Source organism: Brassica napus, chromosome C9 (genome assembly GCF_020379485.1).
Source record: "Brassica napus cultivar Da-Ae chromosome C9, Da-Ae, whole genome shotgun sequence".
In the NCBI taxonomy this organism is placed as follows: Eukaryota; Viridiplantae; Streptophyta; class Magnoliopsida; order Brassicales; family Brassicaceae; genus Brassica; species Brassica napus.
In genome coordinates this window covers 28348836-28375809 of record NC_063452.1, presented here as the reverse complement: position 1 = coordinate 28375809, position 26974 = coordinate 28348836, and the positions used below count along the sequence as shown (strand labels likewise).

General features: G+C 35.2%; 4 protein-coding genes across 4 annotated transcripts; 3 read left to right on the top strand and 1 right to left on the bottom strand.

Moving 5' to 3' along the window:
* The first annotated feature begins 4081 nt into the window (after nucleotides 1–4081).
* LOC106391462 lies at nucleotides 4082–7474 on the top strand. Its single transcript, XM_013832105.3, has 2 exons — nucleotides 4082–4489; nucleotides 4980–7474. The coding sequence occupies exon 2, from the start codon at nucleotides 4985–4987 to the stop codon at nucleotides 7322–7324; it is 2340 nt and encodes a 779-aa protein (XP_013687559.1). The 5' UTR covers nucleotides 4082–4489; nucleotides 4980–4984; the 3' UTR covers nucleotides 7325–7474.
* Nucleotides 7475–8313: 839 nt separating this feature from the next.
* On the bottom strand, nucleotides 8314–12355 carry LOC125592844 (uncharacterized protein At3g43530-like). The gene is made up of 6 exons (XM_048768327.1): nucleotides 11452–12355; nucleotides 11298–11378; nucleotides 9972–10730; nucleotides 9737–9898; nucleotides 8765–9644; nucleotides 8314–8683 (listed from the first exon to the last, which is right to left on the bottom strand). Exons 1-6 carry the CDS (start codon nucleotides 11986–11988, stop codon nucleotides 8418–8420), a joined length of 2685 nt encoding a protein of 894 aa, XP_048624284.1. The 5' UTR covers nucleotides 11989–12355; the 3' UTR covers nucleotides 8314–8417.
* A 101-nt stretch (nucleotides 12356–12456) lies between these two features.
* On the top strand, nucleotides 12457–14776 carry LOC106416700 (probable sodium/metabolite cotransporter BASS5, chloroplastic). Its single transcript, XM_013857617.3, has 7 exons — nucleotides 12457–12724; nucleotides 12822–12869; nucleotides 12958–13013; nucleotides 13086–13213; nucleotides 13289–13735; nucleotides 14157–14493; nucleotides 14595–14776. The coding sequence occupies exons 1-7, from the start codon at nucleotides 12577–12579 to the stop codon at nucleotides 14655–14657; spliced, it is 1227 nt and encodes a 408-aa protein (XP_013713071.2). The 5' UTR covers nucleotides 12457–12576; the 3' UTR covers nucleotides 14658–14776.
* Nucleotides 14777–22813: 8037 nt separating this feature from the next.
* LOC106416722 lies at nucleotides 22814–24989 on the top strand. Its single transcript, XM_013857639.3, has 2 exons — nucleotides 22814–23094; nucleotides 23424–24989. The coding sequence occupies exon 2, from the start codon at nucleotides 23688–23690 to the stop codon at nucleotides 24192–24194; it is 507 nt and encodes a 168-aa protein (XP_013713093.1). The 5' UTR covers nucleotides 22814–23094; nucleotides 23424–23687; the 3' UTR covers nucleotides 24195–24989.
* The last annotated feature ends 1985 nt before the right edge of the window (nucleotides 24990–26974 follow it).

Below are 26974 nucleotides of genomic sequence, written 5' to 3'. Positions count from 1 at the left end.
ACATGCATGGCACATCATCAAAGATGATCTAGTTGCAATGGTCAATAATTTTCTGGTGACAGGTGAAATGGATTCAATGTTAAATGTTACCAATATTTGCATGATTCCGAAGACAGAGAGACCTATAAGGATGACGGAACTGCGGCCAATAAGTCTTTGCAATGTAGGGTATAAAATTATCTCGAAAGTATTATGTCAACGACTAAGAGTGTGCCTTCCATACCTTATATCGGAAACGCAATCAGCCTTTGTGGCAGGACGGATGATATCGGATAATATTCTTATAGCGCAAGAGATGTTTCATGGGTTAAGGACCAATAAATCTTGTCAAAACAAGTATATGGCAATTAAAACGGATATGAGCAAAGCGTATGATAGGGTGGAATGGGCCTTTATTCAGGCGCTATTGCAGAAGATGGGTTTTGATCCTCACTGGGTTAAGTTAATGATGGAGTGCATATCATCAGTACAATATCGGGTGCTACTAAACGGACAACCACGAGGTCTCATAATCCCACAGAGGGGGCTACGTCAAGGAGATCCTTTATCACCCTATTTATTCATCATGTGCACAGAGGCTTTGATTGCAAATATTAAAAAGACTGAGAGAGGAAAACATTTGACGGGGATGAAGGTGGCTAGAGCTAGCCCGACAATATCTCATTTGCTTTTCGCAGATGATAGCCTCTTCTTTTGTAAAGCACAAAAGGAAGAATGTCAAACCATTCTCAGGATTTTAAAGGAATATGAAGTGGTTTCGGGCCAACTGATCAACTTCCAAAAATCGTCCATACAATTTGGACATAAGATTGAGGAGACTAGTAGGCAAGAGTTAAGGGATATTTTGGGAATACAAAATATAGGAGGCATGGGATCTTATCTTGGCCTTCCTGAAAGTCTCGGTGGCTCTAAAATACAAGTTCTTGGATTTGTACAGGATCGTCTAAATAATAGGGTAAATGGCTGGACTTTCAAGTTTTTTACTAAAAGAGGAAAGGAGGTGATTATCAAATCCGTGGTTACAGCTTTACCAAATCATGTGATGTCTGTCTATAGGTTACCAAAAGCTACAACGAAGAAGCTGACAAGTGCGGTGGCACAATTTTGGTGGAGTCCGGGGGGAAACACAAGAGGTATGCACTGGAAATCATGGGATAAATTATGCATAAATAAGGAAGATGGGGGCTTAGGCTTCAAAGATCTTACAGATTTTAACACGGTTATGCTTGCAAAATAGCTATGGCGATTGATAGAAAAGCCAAATACATTATTTTCTCGAGTTTTCAAAGGACGGTATTACAGGAATGCATCACCCCTGGAACCGATCCGTTCATACTCCTCGTCATATGGCTGGAGGAGTATTGTATCAGCTAGATCTCTGGTTAGCAAATGACTAATTAAACGGGTGGGAACAGGATCATCTATATCTGTATGGAATGATCCATGGCTCCCAACCACTCGTCCGAGACCAGCAAACAAAAATCAACAACACAATTTTCTGGACCTTACAGTGGACTCTCTTATTGATCCAGTCTCACGAACTTGGAATTCGCAAGCAATTAGGAATTTGGTGGATCCCCATGATGTGAACATAATTGAAAGTATTCCTCTGAGTAGAAATCAGATGGTGGATAGGGATGGCTGACACTTTACTAACAATGGAAGATACACGGTAAAATCGGGATACCAAGTAGAACGAGTTTATCCGGATAAGGAAAAACCACTAGTTCTTTATGGACCCAATGTAGATATATTGAAAGCATTCTGTTGGAAAGTGAAATGTCCACCGAAACTGAGACACTTCTTATGGCAATTGATCTCAGGATGCATAGCGGTCAAGAAAAATTTGAAGGCGAGAGGGATGCAAGGGGAGATATCTTGTGATCGTTGTGGAGCTCCCGAAGAATCCATAAATCATGTGTTCTTTGAATGCCCACCAGCGTGTCAGATTTGGGCTCTCTCAAAGATGCCATCACATCCGGATAACTTTCCCACTGGTTCTCTCTTTACAAATATGGATCATCTCTTCTAGAGGGTACGCCCAGAAATGGACGATCATCAATTTGCATGGATTTTATGGTATATCTGGAAGAGGAGAAATAATAAGGTTTTTTGTAATATCGATGTCGAGCCGAGTGAAACACTAAGAATAGCAGAAATAGAGTCAATACTTTGGGCGGAAGCACAACTCCTAAATGCACATTGAGGAACACAACCAATAGAAGTGAGGACTGTACAATCTATTCAAGGGAGATGGTGTTTTACAGATGGGTCGTGGAAGGATAAAGATCTTTATTCAGGACAAGGTTGGTATAGTACCCTAGAGGGTTTTGATGGTCTAATGGGGACAAGAAATGTTCGGGCATCTCTATCACCTCTTCATGCGGAGATAGATGCTTTAATATGGGCAATGGAGTGTATGAAGAATTTGCATCAGTTTCAGGTCACGTTTGCAACGGATTGTTCTCAATTGGTGAAGATGGTTTCAGAACCAGAAGAATGGCCGGCATTTGAAGTGTACTTGGAAGACATAAAAGTTTTGATGGGAAGTTTCAGAAACACAAAGATCATTCATGTACCTAGAACGGAGAACTCTAGGGCGGACGGTCTAGCACGCAGTGCCAGAAAACAACTGTTTTTCGTCGTTCACATGGATGCAGTGTTACCAGCTTGGTTCGCAGAGTCAATATGAATCTGTATTTGATGACAAAAAAAAAAGATGAGTTTGATTTATTTTGAAATCAACATTTATGTATAAATTAAAATTAAAAACCCAAAAAATAAAATAAAAATTATATAAAGTTTTGCCGGTATTCGTGGTTCTTTTGACCAACAATAGAGATAAAATAATTATTTAAAAATTAGTAACAAATATTTTCAAAATTAACACTTCAGATAAATTATGCTGCATTGATGAGATAGATTTATTTTAAAATTCAAATTATACGTGGGAGCTAAAACCCGTAACTAACAATTTAATGTGAATATAACCTAGTCTGACTAAACCTTACTCTATTCACATTAAGTTATAATTGCGAGTTTTAGCTCCCACATATAATATGGATTTTAAAATAAATATATCTTATCGATGCAGCATAATTTATTTGATGTGCTAGTTTTGAAAATGTTAGTTACTAGTTTTTTAGATAATTAGTTTATATCTAGTGCATGTCAAAAGAACTACTATTGCTAGTAAATCTTTAGATAATTTTTATTATATTTTCTGGTATTTTACATTTTCAATTTATACATAGATAATGTTGATTTTAAAAGAAATCAAACTCATCTATTCACATTAATTTAAAGAATGCTAATTTTGAAAAATAATTAAGTTATTAATTTTTAGTTAATGTTATTATATTTTTATATTTTTGATTTTTCAATGGTAAAACCCATCAACTATGTTTATTTAATATAAAAGCTCATAAATTAAAGATTTACCAGTAGTAGTGGTAATTATGACTCACACTGTAGACAGAGGGTTTAACTAATTAAATAAAATTAGTTTGTGGGTTATTTCACTAAACTTAATTCAAGGAGTTTTTATCCGAAACAAACTTAGTAGAGAGGTTTCAATGTTAAAAATCCTATAAAGTTTAAATAGTGTTTCTTATGTTTACAGAGTTGCTAGTTGCTAAATTTAATTTGTATACGTTTCTGTATGATTCTCGTTCGTACAAGACTTTGGTTCGTTATGTTTCATGATTTATCTGATGTTGTCAATGGAAGAGTGGTGAAATTGGCCGTTTCCCCCCACAGAAAAGTTATATTCATTTGATATCTTCTAGTGAGTATCGACTAGCTTTTCTAAACTTTTTCAATTCATTCAATAGTTTAGACAATTCAAGTTCATCAATCTCACTACTCAGAGTAACATATAAGTATGATTGGGTCTAAGAAAGGCATGCGTGAACGCATTCGGGATCGAGAAGCGAAAAGAGTAACGGCTTGTCTATCATATTATAAAAAATCATTTAATTACGTGAATAAGGCCTATAAAATTTCGAGTCCTCAACCCTATAAAATTGTTCCTTGATGTGTCCTCAAAATGGGAAGTAATCAAAGACTAAATCTTAAAAAAAAACGGGACAATGATCTATAACAGACCAAAAAGACAAAAAGAAGTCTACATAGACCAATTGTGATCTATCATGGACCAAGGGCTGGTAAATTACCAATTTGCCATTAATGAAAGTGGCATGTGAACCATTGGATCAAATAATGGAAACTCTAATCTCGGTCGTCCAATTTTCTTCTTCCTTTCTCTTTCTCTCGCCTGGGTCCCACCCAAAATCCATATTAACTCCCTCACATCTTCATCTTCTTCATTACTCAACCACCCACGAAAATTCATTTCAATCACCAACCAAAGTTCTCTTCTTCAAGTTTTTATCCACAAACCTTTAATTCTGTTTCTTAGGGTTCTTCTACAGCTTTTCTCGTCCTTGAAACAGCAAATGTGCCTCGTCCTTGGTCTTGAAATCGCTTGGTAAGTGTATACTCTCTCCCTCTCCTTCTCTCTCACTCTTCTCTTCTTTTTTATTTGTTTTCTGTTTAGTTTTAGTCCCATAATATGTATGTTACCATTATGAGTCAGGTTCCATGGTTTAAGATAACGTTCTTATAGTATGAATCATGATATTGTAGATTAAATCATTTTTTACATTGGTTACACTGGTACAACAGACGTTGAGTACACCTGGTAAACCTGGTAAAACTCGTTAAGAATAACACTAGTACAACTAGTAAACCTGGTACAACTCTAAGTAACACTGAATAAGACTATGGGTAAAACTTGTATAACTCTTAGTAGTCCTTTGACAAGTCAAATACTAGTATAACTAGTATAACTTATAAACGACTGTTACATGTAAACCAGTATAACTGGTAATACTAGTATAACCCGTATTTTAGCGACTTTAGAACTCGTATAACTGATATAACTTGTAAGCTGTAATGTTGGTTTTAACTCTTTTCAGGAACTATGGATGGTACTGGAGCTGTGGTGATACATTTTGATCATGGTGGAGACAAAAATATTTATACATTAGTAATGAGAGGAAAATATGAGGAGATAACCTATTCTCGCTTGGTTGATAGAATAGGCAAGAAAATGAATATCGATGTAGCTGCGACGAAGCTTCAACTGAGCTACTATCCCCTGGTCGTGGATAATAAGAGGCCTTGTTATATTTTGGATGATGAAGATGTTTTAGGATATTTAATGGAGGTGGATAGGAAAAACCGGCGTAGTGTTTTGCATGTGGAGTTTTCCGAAAATATCTCAGAAAATCAGAGTAACGAGCAGTTTTCTATGAACGAGGAAATTCAGATTGATGCCAGAGCTAATGATGGTATGGCTGGAGTTGAGGAGTTGGCAATTGTTCCTCAAAACCAATCAGATGGGTATAATCATGAGGAGTTAGCAATTGTTCCTCCAAGACAATCAGATAGGTATGAGCATGAGGATTGCAATGAAGAGGGTGATGAAATGAATGATAGGGAGGAGTTGCCGGCTGTTACACCATCTGTAGACACAATTGTCAATGCTGAGTGGGATGATGGTATTGATATGAGTTTGTATCAAGAATTTGCGACTAAGGAAGAGCTGAGGAATTTAGTGGACGCAGGAGTGCATTCGAATTGTTTTGAGGTTGATATAATCAAGACGAATCGTACTGTTTATGTATTGAAATGTCGTGGGGTTGGATGCAGATGGTATTTACGAGCTGCAAGGCTGAAAAACTCAGCCTTTTTCAGTGTCAGAACGTATAGAAAGATGCATACGTGTACTCGGGGAGAGGGAAGTGTAACCAAGAGGGGGAAAAGAGGAACACCAAGCTTGGTCGCAGGAGTGGTGCATGAAGATTATCCAGGCCAATACAAGACTCCAGATCCAAAGTCTCTCATAAAGTTGGTGAAGAACAAACTAGGTGTCACGGTTTCATATTCTACAGCTTTGAGAGGGAAACACAAAGCTGTCAGTGATTTGCGTGGTAACCCTCAGGAGAGTTTTGCTAGACTTCCATCTTACTTGTACATGTTAGAAAGAATGAATCCTGGTACCATCACAAGATTAGTAGTGGATGAGAAGAAGCAGTTTAAGTATATGTTCTTTGCGCTTAAAGCTTGCATCGAAGGGTTTCAAGCAATGAGGAAAGTGATAATAATGGATGGAACTCACCTGAAGGGTGTGTATGGAGGAGTGCTTCTCATTGCCACTGCTCAGGATCCAGATCATCATCATTATCCCCTCGCTTTTGCGGTAGTAGATGGTGAGAAAAATGCGAGCTGGGAGTGGTTTTTGACTATACTGAAAACTTTGATACCAGATGATCCTCAGCTTGTTTTTTGTACTGATAGAAACCAATGCATCATCAAGAAGGTGCACGAGGTGTACCCAATGGCGATCCATGGATATTGCATTTTTCACTTGTCTAATAATGTTGCCGGAGCATGCAGCAAAGTTAACAAGAAAGGGGTTGCCAGAAAGTTTAGAAAAATTGCTGGTATGTACACAGAGGTCGAGTTCAGAAAAAGCTACAATGATTTCAGGAGAACGTTGCCTCAAGCCGCTGAGTATCTAGATGAGAGTGTTCATGAGACCAAATGGGCAAGATGTCAATTTCCGGGAGAAAGGTACAACATAGATACAACCAACACTGTTGAATCAATCAATGGTGTTTTAAAGGAACCAAGGAAATATGCATTGTTGCCAATGCTTGATGTGATCATTGGGAAGATGGTAGAATGGTTTAACAAATATCGTGATTTATCTTTACGCGTTCCAGAGAGACAGATACTAATTCCCTACGTGCATGGGATATTGCATCACAGTTATCCGAAGGCAAAAAAGCTCACGGTGATGGAGCTAAACAGATTTGAACGTCAGTACACTGTGATTGGCAAAGATGGTCAAGGTTATTATGTTGATTTAGGCAACGGAACATGCCAGTGCAAGTGTTTTGATATTGATCGGTATCCTTGTGTGCATGCACAGGCTGCGATCATCGCGCGTGGAGAAATGTCTGAAGACTATTGTTCTAAGTATTATTATATGGAGCAGTGGACTTTGGCATATTACAAGACAATATATCCAGTGCCTCATCATTCATTATGGGAAAGTTATGAAATTCCAGATGAAATCCTATCTCAGGTTGTCTACCCTCCGCATGTGGAAAGAAAGAAAGGAAGACTACAAGAAACTAGATTTCCATCAGCTGGGGAATATCGGAGGAAGAAAAAGAAGAAGTATCCACCATTGGTGTGTGAGAATGATGGAATTGACAGCGATGAAAGTGGAAGCGATGGAATTGATGAATGAGTCTTACTTATGTGTTATGGAACTTGCTTATGTCTTGTGAGTCTTACTTATGTGTTATGGAACTTGCTTAGTCTTGTGAGTCTTACTTATGTGTTATGAAACTTATTTATGTGTTGTAGAACTTATTTATGTAATGTGTTGTTTCTGTCAGGTACAACAGGTACAATTGGTAAAACTTCATTAAACCTAACATTCATGTTTTTGTGTTGTTATACTGGTACAACTAGTAAAACTAAAAATAAGTTATACTGGAATAACTAGTTCAACTATGTCTAGTTTACTAAAATAGGTTCTACTGGAATAACTAGTACAACTATGGAGGATCTGAAATTTAAATATTATTTTAGGTTTTTTCATATTAATAAAACATTCAAATGGTCTAATTTTAAGTGTTTGGATAGGTTTCTTTGTGTTTTGTATTGTTTTTTTTTTTTTTCTGGATTTCTACCTCCATCACAAAAGTTTGCTTGATCTACCTTATACTTTTAAGGTTTGTTAACATATTTGTCCACATATTTTTTGAAAAACATACATGACAAGTATTTTCACAATAGTGATGATTTCATTGTATCCGGGCAAACACATGTTAACATAAATGAGTGGTACAACTTAGATAATGGTATTTCTCTTTGGTACAACTAATATATTCAGGTTTCACTGCCAAAGTACAACTCTGTACAAACTAGTATAACTAATAAACTAGTACAACTTTGTGCAAGCCAGTATAACTAATAAATTAGTACAACTTTGTAGAAACCAGTACAACTAAAAAACTAAAACAACTTTGTGTGCATAATGAGTTTCAAATAAGTGGATTCCCAGATAAGTCCTACACTTTTTAATTTAACACTAGGTGTACTAGTTTTTCTAGTTATACTACTTTCATATTTTTTGGCATAGTTGATGCTGTAATGTTGTTTTACTTCCCACCTGTAATTGCAACCTGTTCAACCACCAAGTTTGGATTTAGGTTTTAAAACACACACACATACAAGTTTTAGGTTTTAAAACACACACACATACAAGTTCATCCGTTTTAGGTTTTAAAACAAACACATACAAGTTCCAAAAACAACAACATAGTTCAGCCAAATCAGTTTGGCGTAAAAGGAGACCTCAACAAATGAGAACGCTTGGGCACCCTCTTTGGCATCTCAGCAGGATCCTGTGAATCTCCAACCGAAGCTGTGTTCTCTAAAGCGTCATCAACTCTAACCTCACCTTCCTTCTCCAAAGCATCATCATCTACAACCTCATCTGTCTTGTCCACAACAGCTTTTTCCGCAGCAGCCTTCTCAAATCTCTCTGCAGTGTCTGCCATAATTTGAAGTGTAGATTGCTCATCTCCATCTTCAGTATCTACATTGAACAAAAATACATCCTGACTTAGATCATCATCATTAAAAATAAAATTTGAAGTTATATGTTATCATGACTTACCTTGCATCAACTTCTCAGCCTCTACCTCGATATGTTTCTCACCATCCTTCTCAGCCTCTGCCTCAATCTGTTTCTCACTATCCTTCTCAGCCTCATCACCCTTGTCAGCCTCTGCCTCAATCTGCTTCTCACCATCCTTCTCAGCCTCATCACCCTTGTCAGCCTCATCACCATCCTCGCCCTCCTTATCAGGCTCATCATCACCATCCTTATCAGCCTTATCACCATCCTCACCCTCCTTATCAGGCTCATCATCACCATCCTTATCAGCCTTATCACCATCCTTGTTAGTCTCATCACCATCCTTATCACCATGTATCTCACCCTCCTTATCACCATGCATCTCGCCCTCCTTATCACCAAGTATCTCAGCCTCCTTATCACCATACATCTCGCCCTCCTGGAACGACCAACTTTCTCTCTGGATTTTTTCTTCTTCCAACTCCTTTACTCTTGCTTCCAGAAGACGAATTGTTTCGTCTCTCAATGCAAATCCATCATCCATTCTTTTGTTCAACTTCAACTCTAATTCTCTTAAACTCTCACGACCTGCTTCGCCCCCTGTTTGAACTCCTGCCTCACCCCCTGCCTCGCCTCCTGCCTCGCCTCCTGCCTCTCCTCCTGCCTCGCCTCCTGCCTCGCCCCCTGCCTCGCCTCCTGCCTCCTCTTGTTGCTCTCGGGTTCTCACATCCATCTCATATAGATCCGGCCAGAAGATTTTTTTCCCTGGTTCCATTAGGATCTTGTTCCAACTGTCAACAGCTATGTCTAGCGTATCCGAATCATCTATCAGCTCCAAGTCTTCAAAAGTCCCTTCATCCATTATTTCATACAAAAGGTCTACTTCATTTCCTTTTGGTTCCAAAACACTGATAATCTCCTGAAATGACCAACAACAAATTACACATTTAATTAACTATGAACTTGAAGAAAATGACATAAACAACACTTAAAAAAATTATAAGCTTTTACCTTTGTGTTTCCTAGCGTCCGATAAATCATGTCAAGTGGAAATCCTGTTGTTCCGGTCCTCTTGAACTTCCATTTGCACATTCTTGGACAACCATCAAAACAGTTTGGAACAGGCTCTCTGAATCTTTCCCTAAGGACAGGGATACATTCAAATGCTAATATCTGCACATCATTTCACACAATCACTTTAGTTATATTATAACAAATATGCTTATGAAAAATGTTATTCATATACCTCCAAAGGGTTGATAAACCCAGGAAATACCCACTGTGCATGCTCTGGGATCCCATCACGAAAATGATCCCTTACATGAAAAATCTCCTTCATGCAATCATCAAAGGTGTAACGGCCCCATGGAAATTCGGTGCAAAACTCCAAATCTTCTACTGCTTGGAGAAGGAAATACTCAATGAAGTATCCTGCTTTGGACCTTCCTCTTAAAACTGTAGCCAGAAAGTAAAGAACCGCCATCCTCAGACGATCGCCACTACCATCAAATTTCATCTTCTGAAGTTTCTCCTTAACATCCGCTTCTGTCACTTGCAGACCCTTTTCCTTCCCATCCTTTGTCTTCTTCACTTTAAAATACTTTCTCGCAAACTTCAGTCTCCCTATGCTCTGATAGTTTTCTGGATATGAGTGGCAGTATAAACCAGAGAGGAGGCTATGTTCCCTGATAGAGTATCTAATTGGAACACCGTTTACCCCAAACCAAGCTTGTCGACCCTTCTCTGTATGCATAGTACGAAGTAGCAACATCCACAATCCCATCACTTTTCTTGTTGAGGTACAATCCATGTGGAATATATGCTTGAACTGAGGATGTTCCTGAAACCAACTCTTCTCTGAGGCATCCAACTTACCAATCGTCTTGTTCAGAAAATCGTGTTGATGGCACCTTGAGGAGAGCTTGCAACCCTTTCCATAGTTGCTCGGATTGAAGAAAAAACCAGCAGGTCTGTCAGCTTCTACGGTCATATCATCACTCTCAACCTGAAAAATACAAACAAAATACAAAGAATAAATAACTGAGTTATACAACACATAAACACTTAGTTGTACCAGTTACACTAATTAAATTAAAAATAATATTACTAGTTCTACCAGCAAGCCTAGTTATACAACAACAACACCATCTCATTAAACAGTTATACAAAATACTTCTCTAGTTATACTAGTCAGACTACGTATAAGAAGCGTAGTTGTACCAGTTATATTACTTATAAAAAAAAATTTACTAGTTATCCTGAATTTGTTTACAACATATTATTACCAGTTGCACCATTTTCACTCTTTTAGTTGTACTAGTAATTTAATACTCGGTTGTATTAGTTAGACTAATTATACTTTTCATAGTTATACCAGTTATATTAGTTATAAGAAGTGTGGTTGTACTAGTTATACTAGTTCCATTGATTCTGTTTTACAACATTTTATTACCAGTTGAACTAGTTTCATTCTTTTAGTTGTACTAGTTACACTTCTTATATAATCACTACTTATTTTTTTTTTCGACCCTATGATAAATATTTCTAGAACCATTTAAGTTGACTTGTTTACCGTTCTTGGAGCGTCGTTGTCAATGGCAGCAGATCCAATAGCAGCCTCATGTGAATTTGAATCTATGTTGTTAGATCCAATCTGCTCACGGTTCCTATTTGTTAGTCCAATTTTATCATAAAAATTCCAAAACCATTTTAATTGATTTGTTTACCGTTTGCCCGTCATTGTTAATGGCAGCCTCGGGTGAGCCTGATTCTCTGTTGGTAGAAGTTATTGGAGCTTGCAGTGGATTCTCCGCCTCATTGGGTGTTTGAGTAGGTGATTTTTGTGGCTCAATCGGAACTGATGGGCTTGGCGTACCCTCTCTATCATCCTGCGAAGGTAACTCCGTTGATAGTGGCGGATAATGATCAGGATCGGCTTGATGTTCTGGTGAAGATGCGGTCTGAGGCCGCTTGGTTGGATTGGACGAGGACTCATCGTCTACACCACTGTCTCGCTTCCTCTTCTTCTCTGCGGTTTCAATCTTCTTTTTCTCTGCATCTCTTTTTTTTTTAACGGCTTCTCTCCTCCTTTTCACCGCTGCTTGTTTTTTCTTTATCACAGAGTCTTTCTTCTTCTTTTCCGCCTCAGCTTTCTTCTTCTCCACCGCAGCTTTCTTCTTCTCCACCACTGACTCATTCTTCTTCTTCTTCTCCGGCGCACCTTCTTTGTTCGTTTGTTCGGTGAAACGAGTCTTTGGAGCCATAGTGTTTCAAAGAGTAACACGAAATAGAGAAACAAATGAGATAGAGGGAGATCGTGATGATTGTGGTAGAGTTTGATTAGTGAGATGAGATAGAGGGAAGGGGGAGAGATCGTGAATTTTTTTCTGTTGGTTATGTCGGGGAAGAGGAATTAGGGATTTAGTTTGATTTAGGGGGAAGGATCCGGGAAGGGCACGCGGGTCGGGTTAGTGGGTGGGGTAGGTTGGTTGGATATGTAAATAAGTTAAAGTTTTAGGTTTTATAGTATTTTCAGCTTAATTTCGATTTATTATTAATTCATTAAAAAAATAAAAACAGAAGTGTCCTTTTCCAGATTTTTGTGTGCCCATTTGGTCGATCTCAGCATTTGATTCAAAAAAACGAGTGCTTTTGAGACGATAGGTTGGTGTGGCGCTCGCACGTGCGTATCACGTAGATGTAAATATTTTTCCACGCCTAGTTTCTAATGAAACGTTTTCTTATTTAGGTTGATAATTTGGTACGTCGTGCTTATAATGATGCTGCGTTTTGCTTCCACGTATCTCTCTGATCAAGATAGTCGTTTTGGCTATTTCTGAATCAAAAATAAAATGGGCGTGATCTCTCCTATCGAGACTCTGTTCTTGAAGTCTCAACATCGTCTTCTTCAACCTCGAGATTATTCCTACCCTGTGGTTTCTCATAAGACTCAAAGAGTTGCAAATTTCCCCCACTGCAGCTTCTCATTTCTTTCTCTAGGTTTCACTTCTTTGTCCTTTGTTCTAACACTTTAATTCTAACCATTTTATATGTATATGTCTTCAGTTCTTGTTATTGATGAGTTTGATTCTCACAGGTTCATCATCTGTAGATTTTCCATTACGCAGTGATCTGATTCTGCAAAGTAAGTAAAATATGGAACAACTGTGTTTTTGTTTGGACTGAAGCAATTTAATTTTGGGTGTTTCCTTGTTCTACAATCCAAATTAAAGATGGTAGGTTGAGTTTTCCTTGGAGGAGATATGTCTCAGAATCTGAATCAGCCGAGGTAAAACATAACCGTACAAGATCCAAGTCTTCTTTCGCTTTCTTGGCAAGTAACAGTTGTGTTTGGTTTCAGGTCTACAATGAGAAGGTTTCTATAATGGAAGTGCTAAAGAAAGCCAACTCTTTTATTCCTCATGTGATTCTCTCAAGTACAATCTTAGCTCTTCTCTATCCACCTTCTTTCACCTGGTTCAAGCCAAGGTTTGGATCAACCTAATTACTAACTTGATCATGATCTTAATTACAAATCTTGAATTACTATTTCTCCGTCTTTAGGTACTTTGTGCCTGGCTTAGGGTTCATGATGTTTGCTGTTGGAATCAACTCTAACGAACGAGACTTTCTTGAAGCTCTTAAAAGACCAGACGCTATTTTCGCCGGTTACATCGGACAATACCTGATAAAACCTCTCTTAGGATATATGTTCGGCCTAATAGCTGTCTCCCTTTTCAAGCTACCTACTCCAATAGGTGCCGGAATCATGTTGGTATCATGTGTCAGTGGAGCTCAACTATCGAATTACACAACTTTCTTGACCGATCCTTCACTCGCGCCGCTTAGTATTGTCATGACATCGATCTCAACAGCTACCGCGGCACTCGTTACACCCATGCTTTCTCTCTTGCTCATTGGTAAAAAGCTTCCCGTTGATGTGGTTGGGATGGTCTCTAGCATTCTCCAGGTCGTGGTTACACCAATTGCCGCAGGACTTCTTCTGAACCGGTTAGACACAAGCTCAATCAATTAGAAATGCATGCATGTCAGATTTATGAGGCTTCAAACATATACGGCACGAGTTGTTGGGCTTTTCTCAAATTCATGTGCAACTCTATCCAATATATGATATTATCCATTTTGAACCTTATCTGCATAGATTTTTTTTTTTTTTTTTGGTTATTACCTAGTAAGTCTAATATTTATTAGCTTTGGACACATGACATTACATATATCAAACATTTTTTTGTCTAAACTTTCGATTTGACACTTTGGTTGATATCTGTATGGGTCGGATCATACTTGTCCTTAGGGATTTTTCTAAAACCAATTTTCATATTGATTAATTTGGATAGGATGAGAGTTTATCCAAAACACTTTCAATGTACGGCTACCTAAAACTAATGTTACATGAGAAATGTGACTACAGGTTATTTCCAAGGTTGTCTAATGCGATCAAACCATTTCTCCCGGCGCTAACGCTTATCGATATGGCTTGTTGCATAGGAGCACCCCTCGCTTTGAACATAGACTCAATCTTGTCTCCGTTCGGTGCAACCATTTTGTTACTCGTTATCACTTTTCATCTCTTGGCTTTCGTCGCTGGTTACTTTTTAACTGGGTTGTTCTTCAGCAAGGCACCTGATGTAAAGGCCCTACAAAGAACATTATCCTATGAAACAGGAATGCAAAGTAGTCTTCTTGCTCTGGCCCTCGCGACAAAGTTCTTTCAAGATCCTCTTGTTGGAGTGCCTCCAGCAATCTCCGTGAGTTTAAAAAACCGACCTCGTCTTGTTACATCTCTTTGCTTTTAGTTCTTAACATGTTTTTTCATTCTAATCATAGACAAATTCTTATTTTTTGGCAGACGGTGGTTATGTCTCTGATGGGTGTCTCACTTGTTACAATATGGAAAAATAGAAAGGAGTAGTGACATAAACCCTAATCTAAGATGTTCGAAGACATTTATAGGTTGTTTATGTTGGCTGTTCTAATTATTTCTGTAATGACTCTTATGGTTGTTCTTTTTAAATTGTTTCTGATACAACACCCGGTTGACTAAACCAGAACAGAGTCGATAAGCCAGAGAACAGTACGACTGTACGAGTTATGAATCAGAATTTTATGGAACCAATATATTAATAATGGAGAAATTCTTAGGTTAGCTCCCTAGAGTGAATCTTTCACCTAACAAATAATATCTTGCCAACTCACGTTCAGTTTTTGAAAAAAAAAGGGTTAAAAATTATAAATATAATAATTAACTACAGGAAAAAAGGAAAACCATAAAAGTTAAAGTTAATAAGCAAGCCGTGGGTCTCAATGGTCTCAATGCGTCTTCTTCTTCATGGGTACATAAAAGAAAAGAGCCTGTGTTTGTGATTTTCAAGTCTGCTTTGCTCGAAAACAAAAAACTTGACAGCCACAACACAATCCTCTTCCTCGGGAGAAAATGAGGACACTGCTACGTTGGTGACCATCTGAGTTTGGCAGTGAGGAAGAGCTACTTCTGGTAGAGACATACATCTTGGATCAACTTTATTTTCTTCTCTTTGTTCCAGGTACTTAAAAGGAGGACCCCAACCACTAATGTATATACTTAAATAAATCATATGACTGCGACTTGTGCCTCACGAAATCAAGAAGTGGAGGTAACTATGCTGTCTAAGAAAAAAAGGCTTAACAGTTTAAACACTTGCAACTGCTAAACTAGATTCTTGCCCTTGAAAACTTATTTGTCTGTATCAAATCTGAACAGTGTTCCAAAAGAAGTTAAGAGATCTTCCAGGGAGCTTGGTGTCGCAACAAGCAGTCTGCCTCCATTTCTGTGTGTAAACCTCTTATATTTGCATTATATTCATTGTTTTTTCAGGTCTTGACTTCTAGTTTGCTGGCTTCCACAAAACTCTAGAGTTCATTGCCACCATTTATATGTCTCAGTGCTGCTCCATAGTGATTTGATTATAGATCTGGAACAAAAAAAATGTGAGTGCAAAGGGCTCAATGTTTCTCCATCTCAGATTCAGGATTCAGTTTAGACTGTCATGTTTCTCCATCTCCAGACTCAGGATTCAGTTTAGACTGTGATGTTTCTTCATCTCAAGGTCCAAGTTTAAAAACGGTTTGCCAAAAACTGAAGACTAAAAATATGTTGCATTCATCACTTAAAACTCTACATGATGAGGTAGTAGTAACTAGTAACTGAAGTAAATGAAATATATGTGCTGTGTATTGGGGTAAACTATCTTTGCTTGAATAAAAGAGAAGCTAAAACAAAACAAAACAAAAACTCTTAAAATAGATGAATTTTGAGAAACACAAAACTTAGTATGAGCAACGAGGGAGGAAACAAGCCAGAACATCAAACCGAAAACTCACCTCTTCCTCGTCTTTCATCTTCTCAAGGTTAGCCATATCGTGCTGAAGAAATCTTAAAAGTTAAAACTCAAATTTTCTTCGTCTCTTTTCTGTAATCCATGAAGAAGAAGTTGACGGAGTTAAGTTTATCTTTTTCCTTTTTTTCTGTAGATAATTATATTTCTAATTATTTACTTTTTTTTTTTTTGAACAATACTTGGGTACCCATACCATGTGGCGAATTGTTAAATTCATCTCACCTTTTATAACTAACATGTAAGATTAGTTAAAAAAAATGGATGAGAAAAAACAACACTGACGATAATGTCTTATTCAGAACCCAAAACTCTAAAAATCTAAATCTAAACCCTAAACTTTAAATTTCAAATCTGAAACTCTAAACCCAAAACTCTAAACCCTGAAACCTAAATCCTAAACTCTAAACTCTAAACCCAAAACCATAAACCATAAATCCTAAACTCTAAATTCTAAATCCTAAACCCAAAACTCTAAAGCATAAATCCTAAATCATCAGTCTTAAACCCCAAATTCTAAATCTTAAATCCTAAACCCGAACCCTAATCAAGTGATGGGTTTAGGATTTAGGGTAATGTTTAGGATTTATGGTTTAGGATTTAGGGTTAGAGTTTAATTTTTAGAGTTTATGATTTAGAGTTTTGGGGTTTGGGTTTAGGATTTAAAGTCTACGGTTTACGATTTGAGGTTTAAAGTTTAAGTTTTAGGTATAGGGTTTAGAATTTAGTTTTTTAGAGTTTTGGGTCATGCAGACGACATTAAAGTTGGTTTGTTTTTTTCAGCCATTTATTTTTAATTTTACTACCATTTTAACTAATCCTACATGGCACTTTGGTTGGTTGGTTATAAAATATGAGGTGAATTTAACCATTCACCATAGGGAGTAAACCTAAGTTTTGCTTTTTTTTTTCCAAAAACTGAATATGAATTGGCAAGATATCATTGGTTAGGTGAACCTTTGGTATGGTATGCATTTTACCTAAGAATTTCTCTTAATAATGCAATTGTGTTTATGCAAAAAAAGACACTTAATTTTGGGATTGCGTTATACGCAAGTTTTGTTTAAATGGTTTTCTTCCGTATCTCATTTTATTGAGTACAACAACCAAACAAGAAGATCTAAGGGGCATGTGCCAAAAATACATCTATCTATCTATACTATTAAAGTAGGATCCTATTTTAAAAATTTTGGATTTTGCCCTTGACTTTTCATTATATTTACATTTAATGTCATTTCTTTTTCATTCATAAATATAATTAATTTTATTAAATGAATTTACAAAAAAACAAGATGAATATGAGTTTCCTTATAAATCATAGGTATTATATTAAATTACCTAATATTTAGCCAATTTAAAAGATTGCAATCTTTCAATTTAATACTTAACAAAAATGATTTTATAAATAGCATATATATATAATCATATCTAATTTTAAATTTATTGAATATTCTCAAATCTAGGTTATAAATTATTGTGAATAATTATTTGATTTTGTTTGATCTATGTGGATGCCGGTTTATTTTCACAATGTAAATTTTCACGTGTATTAATTTTTTTTACTAACTTTTTTTTAATGGTTTTTAACTAAATTTACATTATTTTGAACCCCAATAAGCATGAGAGCCGTAGATATTAAGATTTTTATACATAAAATACATTGATTTAATTTTCTATTTTTTCAAAATAAAAAAAAAATCTAAACATTGTTTTCAATTTTTAGAAATGAAATAAACATTTCTTAAGAAAAATACAATACAAATATATTTTTCTAAAAATTAAATGATTTTGGTCAATACAATTTCATGAATCTAAATAGATGATCAATACAATTTCATGAATCTAAATAGATAATATTATTGAAAACTTAAAAGTAAATGAGTTCAAACGGCCGAGACATATATGTTTTCGTCGAAAAATGAGACGAATTTAAATAAGGTGGATCTACAATTTTATCATTTTTAACAAAGCATTTGATGAATTTTTATTATATTTTTACAAAGTATAACATCCCGCGCTTTTAAAGCGCGGGTCAAAATCTAGTATTCTATTAAAACTGAAGTACAAAGCATTGCTTGCCTAATTTTAAGCGATTTCTTACATCTTTTTTCATTTTTTTAAACTAATTTTAGCCACTTCATTTATTGTCTTTTCCAAATAATTCGACAACATTTATTACACAAATTTAAAATAGAAGTTACCTATTTTAATTGTTTTATTACATCTTTTACATTATATTTTTAACTCTTCTTAACTACTTCAGTAATTATCTTTATCATAATAATTGGACATCATTTATTTTAGAGTTTTTCTTGGGTTCAGCCCCTAGTAGGGCTGAGCCAAAAAACCGAATCCGAAGAACCGAACCGAACCCGATCCGAAAAAGTAGTACCGAACCCGAACCGAAATTGATTAAATATCCGAACGGGTTCAAAATTTTGGTATCCAAAAATAAGCAATAATTATCAAAAATTATTTTTTTTTTAAATATTATTAACACTGTCAGCAAAACACTAAATCCTTGGATAAACTCTAAACTCTTAGGTAAATCTTAAACCCTAAATCATATACACTAAAAACTAATCTTAAAAACTCAAAATCCTAAACACTAAACCCTAAACTCTTGGGTAAACCCTGAACCCTTAGGGTTTAGGATTTACCCAATTGTTTAGGGTTAAGGATTCTGGGTTTAGTATTTTTTAAAATATAGTTTTAATGTTTATGATTTAGAGATTATGATTTATTCAAAGGTTTAAGTTTTAACCGAGGGTTTAAGATTTAGGATTTAGGGTTTAGAGTTTAGTGTTTTGCTGACGGCGTTAACACTAATAAAAAATTCTCTTTTTGGTAGTTACTAATATTTTTTTTCTTAAAAATATAGTATAACTTCACAAATTATTATTATCTTATTTCTTTTTTTAAAAGATATTGAATCTTTTTTTTTAGCAAGATAGATAAACTTTTTATTTTACGTGTTAACCATAATAATATCTTTGATTTGAATGAAATTGTTTCATTCGTGACAAAAAATTAAACCAATTAACAAAAAAAATTTTATTTGTTTACATAATAGTTAGACATTAATATTTAGGTATCCATTCGGATATGAAACAGTTCTTTCAAGTATCAAGATTTTTTGGTTTTAAAATTAGGTTTCGTTTGGGTATTATAAATTTATTGGCAGAATTTGAGTCGGATCCTCCTGGATTCGGGTCAGTTCGGTTAAGATGTGTACGAATCTAAAAAATTTCCAAATAACCTATGTATTTAGAAATGTCATTACACAATTTATAAAAAGGTAAACAAATTACATTCGTGTGCGCGGGGATCAAGATATAGTAAACCTTAAATTTGAATACAAATCTATAATTTAAATTCAATCAATGGGAATTTGCCAAAATGATTCAAAACTTGATTGTAAATGAAAAATTATACCCAAACTTCACACAAATGTAAAAGTAACCTAAAATCTTTGCGAAATTATAACAAGCCCCTTATGACCAACCAAAAATCAGAATGCATTTTTACAAATAGTGATCTTAAAAATAATTTATAAATTTTTTCAAAAATATTTTGATGGGGTGGGGGGGGGGAATTGAAATAATGTAATTATAAACATTTGTAAATGATTTAAATCAAGGTGTAGTAAATTGAATTGTTTTTAACATAGACGTGAAGGTAGTGTGTCATGGTTTTTTTTGTTTAGGGTTTGGTAACATATGTTGTAATATTGTTTGTGTTAAGGTTAGATTTTGAAAGCTTAACTTTTTTTTGAAAAACTAAATTATGACTTATATGCGTTTAATTTTGTGTATATTAAACATTTTAAAAATTGATTTTAAGTTTTATGAAGTGTTTGTTTCTACTTAGTTATTTTGAATTTAAAGTTTAGGTGACTTAAGTCTTCCAACAAATAATGCACTAGAAGACTTAAGTCTTCTGCGAATAGTAAATTTAGGGTCTACAAGACTTACTTGAAAGTCTTCTGAATCATAAATATGTAACCTTATTGGGATTTTTGTTTCCCTATATAAAGAAAATTTACACATTTTTTTTTCATTTCAAATGGTTGCAGTAAAAAAGTTATGTTTGTCATTGTAAAACTCTCAAACCTCTCTCTAATCTCTTTGAATTTGAAAACACCAAATTTTATATGAGTTTCTCATTTTATCTCATGTTTTTCTCACTGGTTTATTTTGTTTTTGCAGGTTTTTTATTACATGGTTCTCATCTTTCACTCTTTTAAAGGTAGATCTATAAATCATATTTTTTTTTCATTTGGTAACTTCTTGTTGTTTAAAGCTCTTACCTTTTGAAAACTTTTTCTATTGTTTCGAACTCTTACTTTATTTTTGAAGTTTTTCTATGTTTTGAAGCCATTTGAATGCTTCTGGATATGTAATTTTTTTCAGATCTGAGGCAGACTTGGAAGACTTCCTGGAAAGTCTTCTCGGAAGTCTTCTAACATTTAATGCACTAGAGGACTTCATGCGGAGTCTTCTCCCATGTCTCCCCTTCCATAACAGATCTGAGCATTTTAGTAAGTCTCCATGTCTTATTTTTCTTCGTTTGCTAACTTTTTATTGCTTAAAGCTCTGACCTTTTGAAAACTTTTTTTGTTGCTTAAAGCTCTTACCTTATTTTTGATTTTTTTGTCTGTTTTAGGCCATTTGAATGTTCTTAAATATGCAGGTTTTTTAGATCTGAGTCAAACTTTGGAAGATTTCCAAGGAAGTTTTCTCGGAAGTCTTTTAACATATAATGCACTAGAAGACTTTCTGGAAGTTTTATGACAGAGTCTTCTCCCATGTCTCTTTTTCATAACAAATCTTAGCGTTTTGGTAGTCTCCATGTTTGTTTTTCTTCATTTGGTAACATTTTGTTGCTTAAAGCTCTTACCTTTTGAAAACTATTTTTGTTGCTCAAAGCTCTTACCTTATTTTGAAGATTTTCTTTGTTTTGAAGGCATTTGAATGCTTTTGAATATGCAAGTTTTTCAGATCTGAGTCAAAATTTGGAAGATTTACATGAAATCTTCTCGGAAGTCTTCTCGGAAGTCTTCTAACATATAATGTATTAGAAAACTTCATGGAAGTCTTCTGACGTGTCTCCTTTTTATAATAGATTTGAGCGTTTTGGTAAGTTTCTGTATCTGATTTTTTTTCATTTGGTAATCTCGTGCTGCTTAAAACTCTTACTTTTTTTCAAATTATGCTCTGAATCTTTCATTTAGTTTCAGATCTGGAGCTATCAAAGTGGAGGAGCTTTCCAACTATCTGGTAAACAGATCTGAGTGTGTTAAAGTTAATGGAAGTTTCAAGTTTGAGGAAGAATTCATGCATGCGAAGACTTCCTAAAAAACTTCCTGGAAGTTTTCCACGCAGTCTTCAAAAACCTGAAACATGAGGACTATCAAAGTCCAAACTTATCTATGTGGAGGAATGATCTCTAACTCCAAGTGTAATAGTTTTGATTAATATACATGAGTTAACAAGAAAATGTTAAACAAGTTTTATAATTTTAGAGAAAATGAAATTTTATTACACATTAACTTGGAAGACTTCCAAGGAAATTTTCCATTTAAGTCATTTTTGCTATTGTAAATATATAAAGAAAGACTTCAAGAGAAGTCTGCAGCAAACTTTTATGGAAGTTTTACTTTGTAAATATTGGCTTACTTTTGTTTTTTTAAAAATCTAGAAAATACCAGAGAAGATTTACTCGGAAATCTTCTCGGATAAAATTGTTAATTTTGCAGTTGACCGAATTGTGTTAGAAAGAAGACTTTCTCTATAGAAGACTTACATGGAAGTCTCTTCAACTGTCAGTGGAAGTCTTCTCACCGTCCCTGAAAGTCGTCTTAGGTTACTTTTGCAACTGAAATTAAAACTTAAATATTTTCGTGAATAATCCGAACTTCTGGAGTAACTAATGCAAATAAAAGTTCCAAAAATGGTCATAGGTTTGTTTTGCATTTGATTTTATGTTTTGAGTCATTTTTGCAAAAACCCCTTCAAACAATGCAAAAATAATCTAAAATAGTAAAATTACAACTATACCTTTATGACCAAAAAAAATGTAAACACTTTACAATTATAACCTTGGAAAATCTTCTCCTAAAACACTTCTCACAAGTCTATTCATATACTTAATTTTTAAATTAATTAAAAACTTAATTAAAGATATTCTGAGATAAAATAAATTGAAATCATGTAAACATATAAATTTTAAATCATGTAAATTTAAATTTAATAAGTTAATTTTTTTCACACAAATGAGTGAATATAGATTGTAAGTTATAATTGTCCATTAAGTTAGGATTTGATAACATATGTTCAAGTAATGTTGGTACTTTAAGGTTAAAAATGAGAAATATCCTATGATAGCACTAAAAAAGTTTTGGTCACAAAAATAGACCACAAGAAGGAAAATGACCAAAATGTTTCATTAAAAAGATAAATATACATTTATACCCTAGGGTTAACTAATTCAAATCTTAGGGTTTAGAGTTAAGGTGGAGATTTGGGATTGATGTTTAAAATTTTATAAAATAAAAAATAAATATTAAAATTTTGAAAATAAAAATTTTAAAAATAATTTCAAAAAGTATTTTCGAATTACAAAAAGAAAATTTGAAAAAAAATAAAAAAAAAATCGAAAGAAAATTAAAAAAAAAAATTTATAAAAAAGTTAGAATTTGAAAACATATAAGCGTAATTAGTTACGCGATCTAGATCTTCGATGTTTTCGGCGGCGATGAGAAAGGCGATCTAGATCTTCGATGTTTTCAAGGCGTTGGGATCCTGGGATTTGGGAGGTTTATGAGGATTGGATCTGCGAATCATTTGCTAATCTTCGATGGTTTGATTTGGGAAGGTGGAATTTGGGAAAAACATGGCGAGTCAGAATCATAGCGACTCGGATCTCGAATTCGATTTCGATCCTCATTAAGACCGAAATCGAATCATTATAGAGGTATCGTCGCTCTTTCCTTTCGTATAATCAATCAAGGATCTGGGATTAGCGCATCATCTAGAAAAGGGAATCACGATGGAACTGATGTGGAGATAATTTGGGGATTATGGGTTTCGCGATCGAGATTGTCCGGGGAGATTGAATTCAATTACAATTATAGGAGATTTCGCGAAAATAGAGGAAATCTTGGGAACGGAATTATGAGGATTTGGGATCAGTATAAAAGGAACATGGAGTTTACGCTTTTTTGCATCATTTTACTCGAAACTTTCTCTCTTGCTCTAAGCAAAGATCAACGTTTCTCTTTTCTTTCTTTTGACATGACGCAGAGCCAACTTTTGGGTAATGTGGGGGAGGTGAAGAACGGTGAAGGCACTCGCAAAAGGCTGAAAATTTCGGTTCCCCATTTCGATAACTCAGCCTTGATCAAGACCTTCTCTAAGACCTTGCTTGGAAGATGCATGAATCCTGAGGAGCAGGAGATGAAGGCGCTGATTTCGAACCTTCCAAAGATCTGGAAGTTAGAGGAAAAGGTGGTTGGTACAGATTTGGGTTTCGGGAAGTTTCAGTTTGATTTCTAGAAGGAGGAGGATATGGAAGGGGTTCTCAAGCTTCAGCCCTTTCACTTTGATTACTGGATGCTCTCATTGGCACGCTGGCAACCAAAGAAGTCTTTGCTCTACCCATCAGAGATCACGTTTTGGGTTCGTGTGATTGGCATTCCGGTGGAGTTTAAAACATCACCTACTTTTGAGAGCATTGGTGATGCTATTGGAAGGACGGTGGCTGTGGACGTGGATCATTCTCGAGTTCAAGTGGTGGTTGATGCGTTTAAGGAGCTCTGTTTTGAAACCACAGTGGATTTCACTGGCGGAGAGTTTTATGAGGGTGAGGAAGCTCCAGTGTCGCTGCGGTATGAGAAGTTATTTGGCTATTGCCAAGTCTGTGGCAGCCTTTGTCATAAGGACGAAGTGTGCCCTTTAGACGCGAAGAAAAACAAGAAGAGTCCGGAGAAGAAACGGGAGGCAGAGAGGCAAATGGTTCGTGGTACAAAGGTGGAAAGCATGATGACATGGAAAGGAGCTACAAGGGTGTTGTGATAAACGGGAATTCACAGAACAAAGGGAGAGAAGGGAGAGATTACTATGGTAAAGGCAAGGGCAAAATGGTGGAGGAATCAGAGTTTAAATGGACGAATGTACCAGAGAGAGGAAACAAGAGGGCATATACTAATCGAGGAAACTATAGGGGAGAGGGTGATGCATCTCGTCACAGATCTGCGAGGAGAGAGGATACACGATTTGGAGCTCAGAATGAACAAGCTAGAGAGCAACAAGGGAAAAGAGGGGTACGTGAGGAAGCTCAGGAGGAGGAGAGATTAGGAGTGCAAGGGCCAGGAGCAGGGAAGCAATGGCCAGGAGGAAGAAGAAGTGGCTTATGTGGAAGAGGAGCAAGGCCCGGTGGGAGGTGATACAGTGAAAAAGCACGGGTTATGTAAGCATTTGTTTAAGCCCACGTTAAGCACGGTGGGAAGCTCTAAGATGATGGTCTTCAATGCGCTGGCGTCTCCACGAAAACGAGCTGGAGCTAAGACAGGAACACGGCAAGGAGACAACAGTAAGCAAACGGAGAATAAGGGTCCTTCAAACCCGAAATCTGGTTATCAGAAACCTTGATTTTATAGATAGAGTCTTTCTACAAGAAAGGTCGCGTAAGCAGTGTTTGTTTTATGGTTTTGTTTGTTTCCCGGTTCTAATAAGCTTTAAGAGCATTTGGGTTTTATTTGAGTTAAAGAATAAGTTGTGTCTGGTCTTTGCTTTGTTTTTATGGGTGTTGGTAAGGCTTTCTCTTGAGAGTAAGCAATGGATTAATAAAAATGCTTTGTGGTTTTGGTATTGTGGTTTTTTTGAATTATGTTGCATTCGGATTTGGTACAAGTGTGACAGTTCTGGTATTGTGGTTTTTTTAAATTATGTTGCATTCGGATTTGGTACAAGTGTGACAGTTCTCTACAGGGATATGAGCGATCTGATGTCATATTTAGGTACTGGAATATGGATAGTGTTGGTTTAGTTGGTTTCTTTGGTTTATGTGGTTCCTTGGTGTTAACTACGGGCCTCAGGGTTTACTGGATTGATCAGTATCTGTGGCAGCAGTGGGGCAGGGGCATAGTTGTTATGCAATGGAGGATTATGTTGCGGAGTTTGGATGGTGTCGAACCAAGAAGACTATGTGAGGTGTTTTATTTTGATGGTAAGGCTAACACAGTTCTTTGGTGGCATAAGCACTTCGGGATTTTTGGATTAGTTAGTTTTGTATATGGGATCTCAAGGTGTAACTTTAATCAATTGCTTAATGTATGTTATTATATTGTAATTATAAAGAGGAATGTAATTGTTTTACTAAGACTTCAGTTTGGTGGGGGAGATTTCATGCTACGTAAAAGGTTCAGATAGTATATGTGTTTCGTTACTTGGAAACGGTTTTGAGGTTTTCCAAATTAATACCTGGTGTATTTTAAATAATATACATAACGATACAGATTCATGCTGTGATATAGAGGCATTGTTGTTTTATGCTTTGAATGTGAATTGGGAAAGTGGTAAAGATGAAGAAGACAAAGGGTTGGAGTTATTATGGAGTTTTATGGAATGGTCACAAAGAAAGGAATACGCTTGTTTTGGAGGCATAGGGTATCTTTACACCCGTTGTTTTTGGCTCGCCGGAGCAATTAAAATATTATTTTTTAAATGAGGGTATTAAGTTGGAATTGTCGAAGAATGGGAAGCAAATGGACTATAAGCTATTTGAGCGAGATAACGCATAAATATAAACCGAATTTTTTATTTTTAGCAGAAATTAAGCAAGAACCAGAATTTGTTCAAAAATTTCAAGCTCACTTTGGATATGATAATCTGGTCACAGTAGATCCATTGGGGAGAAGTGGGGGTTTGGCACTTTTTATACCAACTAGAGTCGTTGGCCGCGCTACGCGCGGAAAATGATTTTAAATATATTAAATTTATATTTATCATAAATTTTATAATTTCAAAAATTCTATGAAAATTTTAAATATTTTACATAATTCAACCAAAATTATATAATATATTAACACCAAAAATTAAATGGTGATAACTTGGTTATTACTTTGTTATTTCTTAACTTGATAAACTAATATTTATCATAAGTGTATATGTTGAAGACTGCCTTTCTATAAGTATTTTTTTAAAGATAGTTATAATGTCTATTGTTTTTTGAAATAAGATCTTATTTTAGTATTGAAGCATTTAACAACTTTCATTCAATGTCTCAATTAAAAAAATAAAAAATATAAACATTGTTTTTAATTTTATCTTTATCAATTTTCTTTACAATTATTTTTGTATTTTAGTAATACATTAAAATATTATGTACATTATTTATAATATATTTTTATTATTAATATCATTACATTGGTCTCTAAAATATTTAATAGTTGAAATAACTGAACTGAGCCTATATTATATTCTTATAACTTTAGTGGATATAAAAATATATAAGTTGTTCAGCCGTATGTTCTTTGACAAAGGATATCCCAATTCAGTCATGTTATTGTAATGACCGAAGAAGACTCCTAGTTATAAATTTATAAACATGTGTAAGAAATGATGTATTTATATTTGGTTAAACATAAAAATTACACCATATTTAATAATCATTCATTTACTGAAAATATAATAATGTGAGCTTGTGTTAAAATGAATCTTTTGAAATAACTCAACCATAAATTAAGAAGTTGGTAAGATTAGTTATGATATTCATTATATACTTTGTTTTTTGGAAGGATTTTGTCTAGCGAGATTATAGTTTTGATGGGTTAGACTTCTAGAATTCATTTACT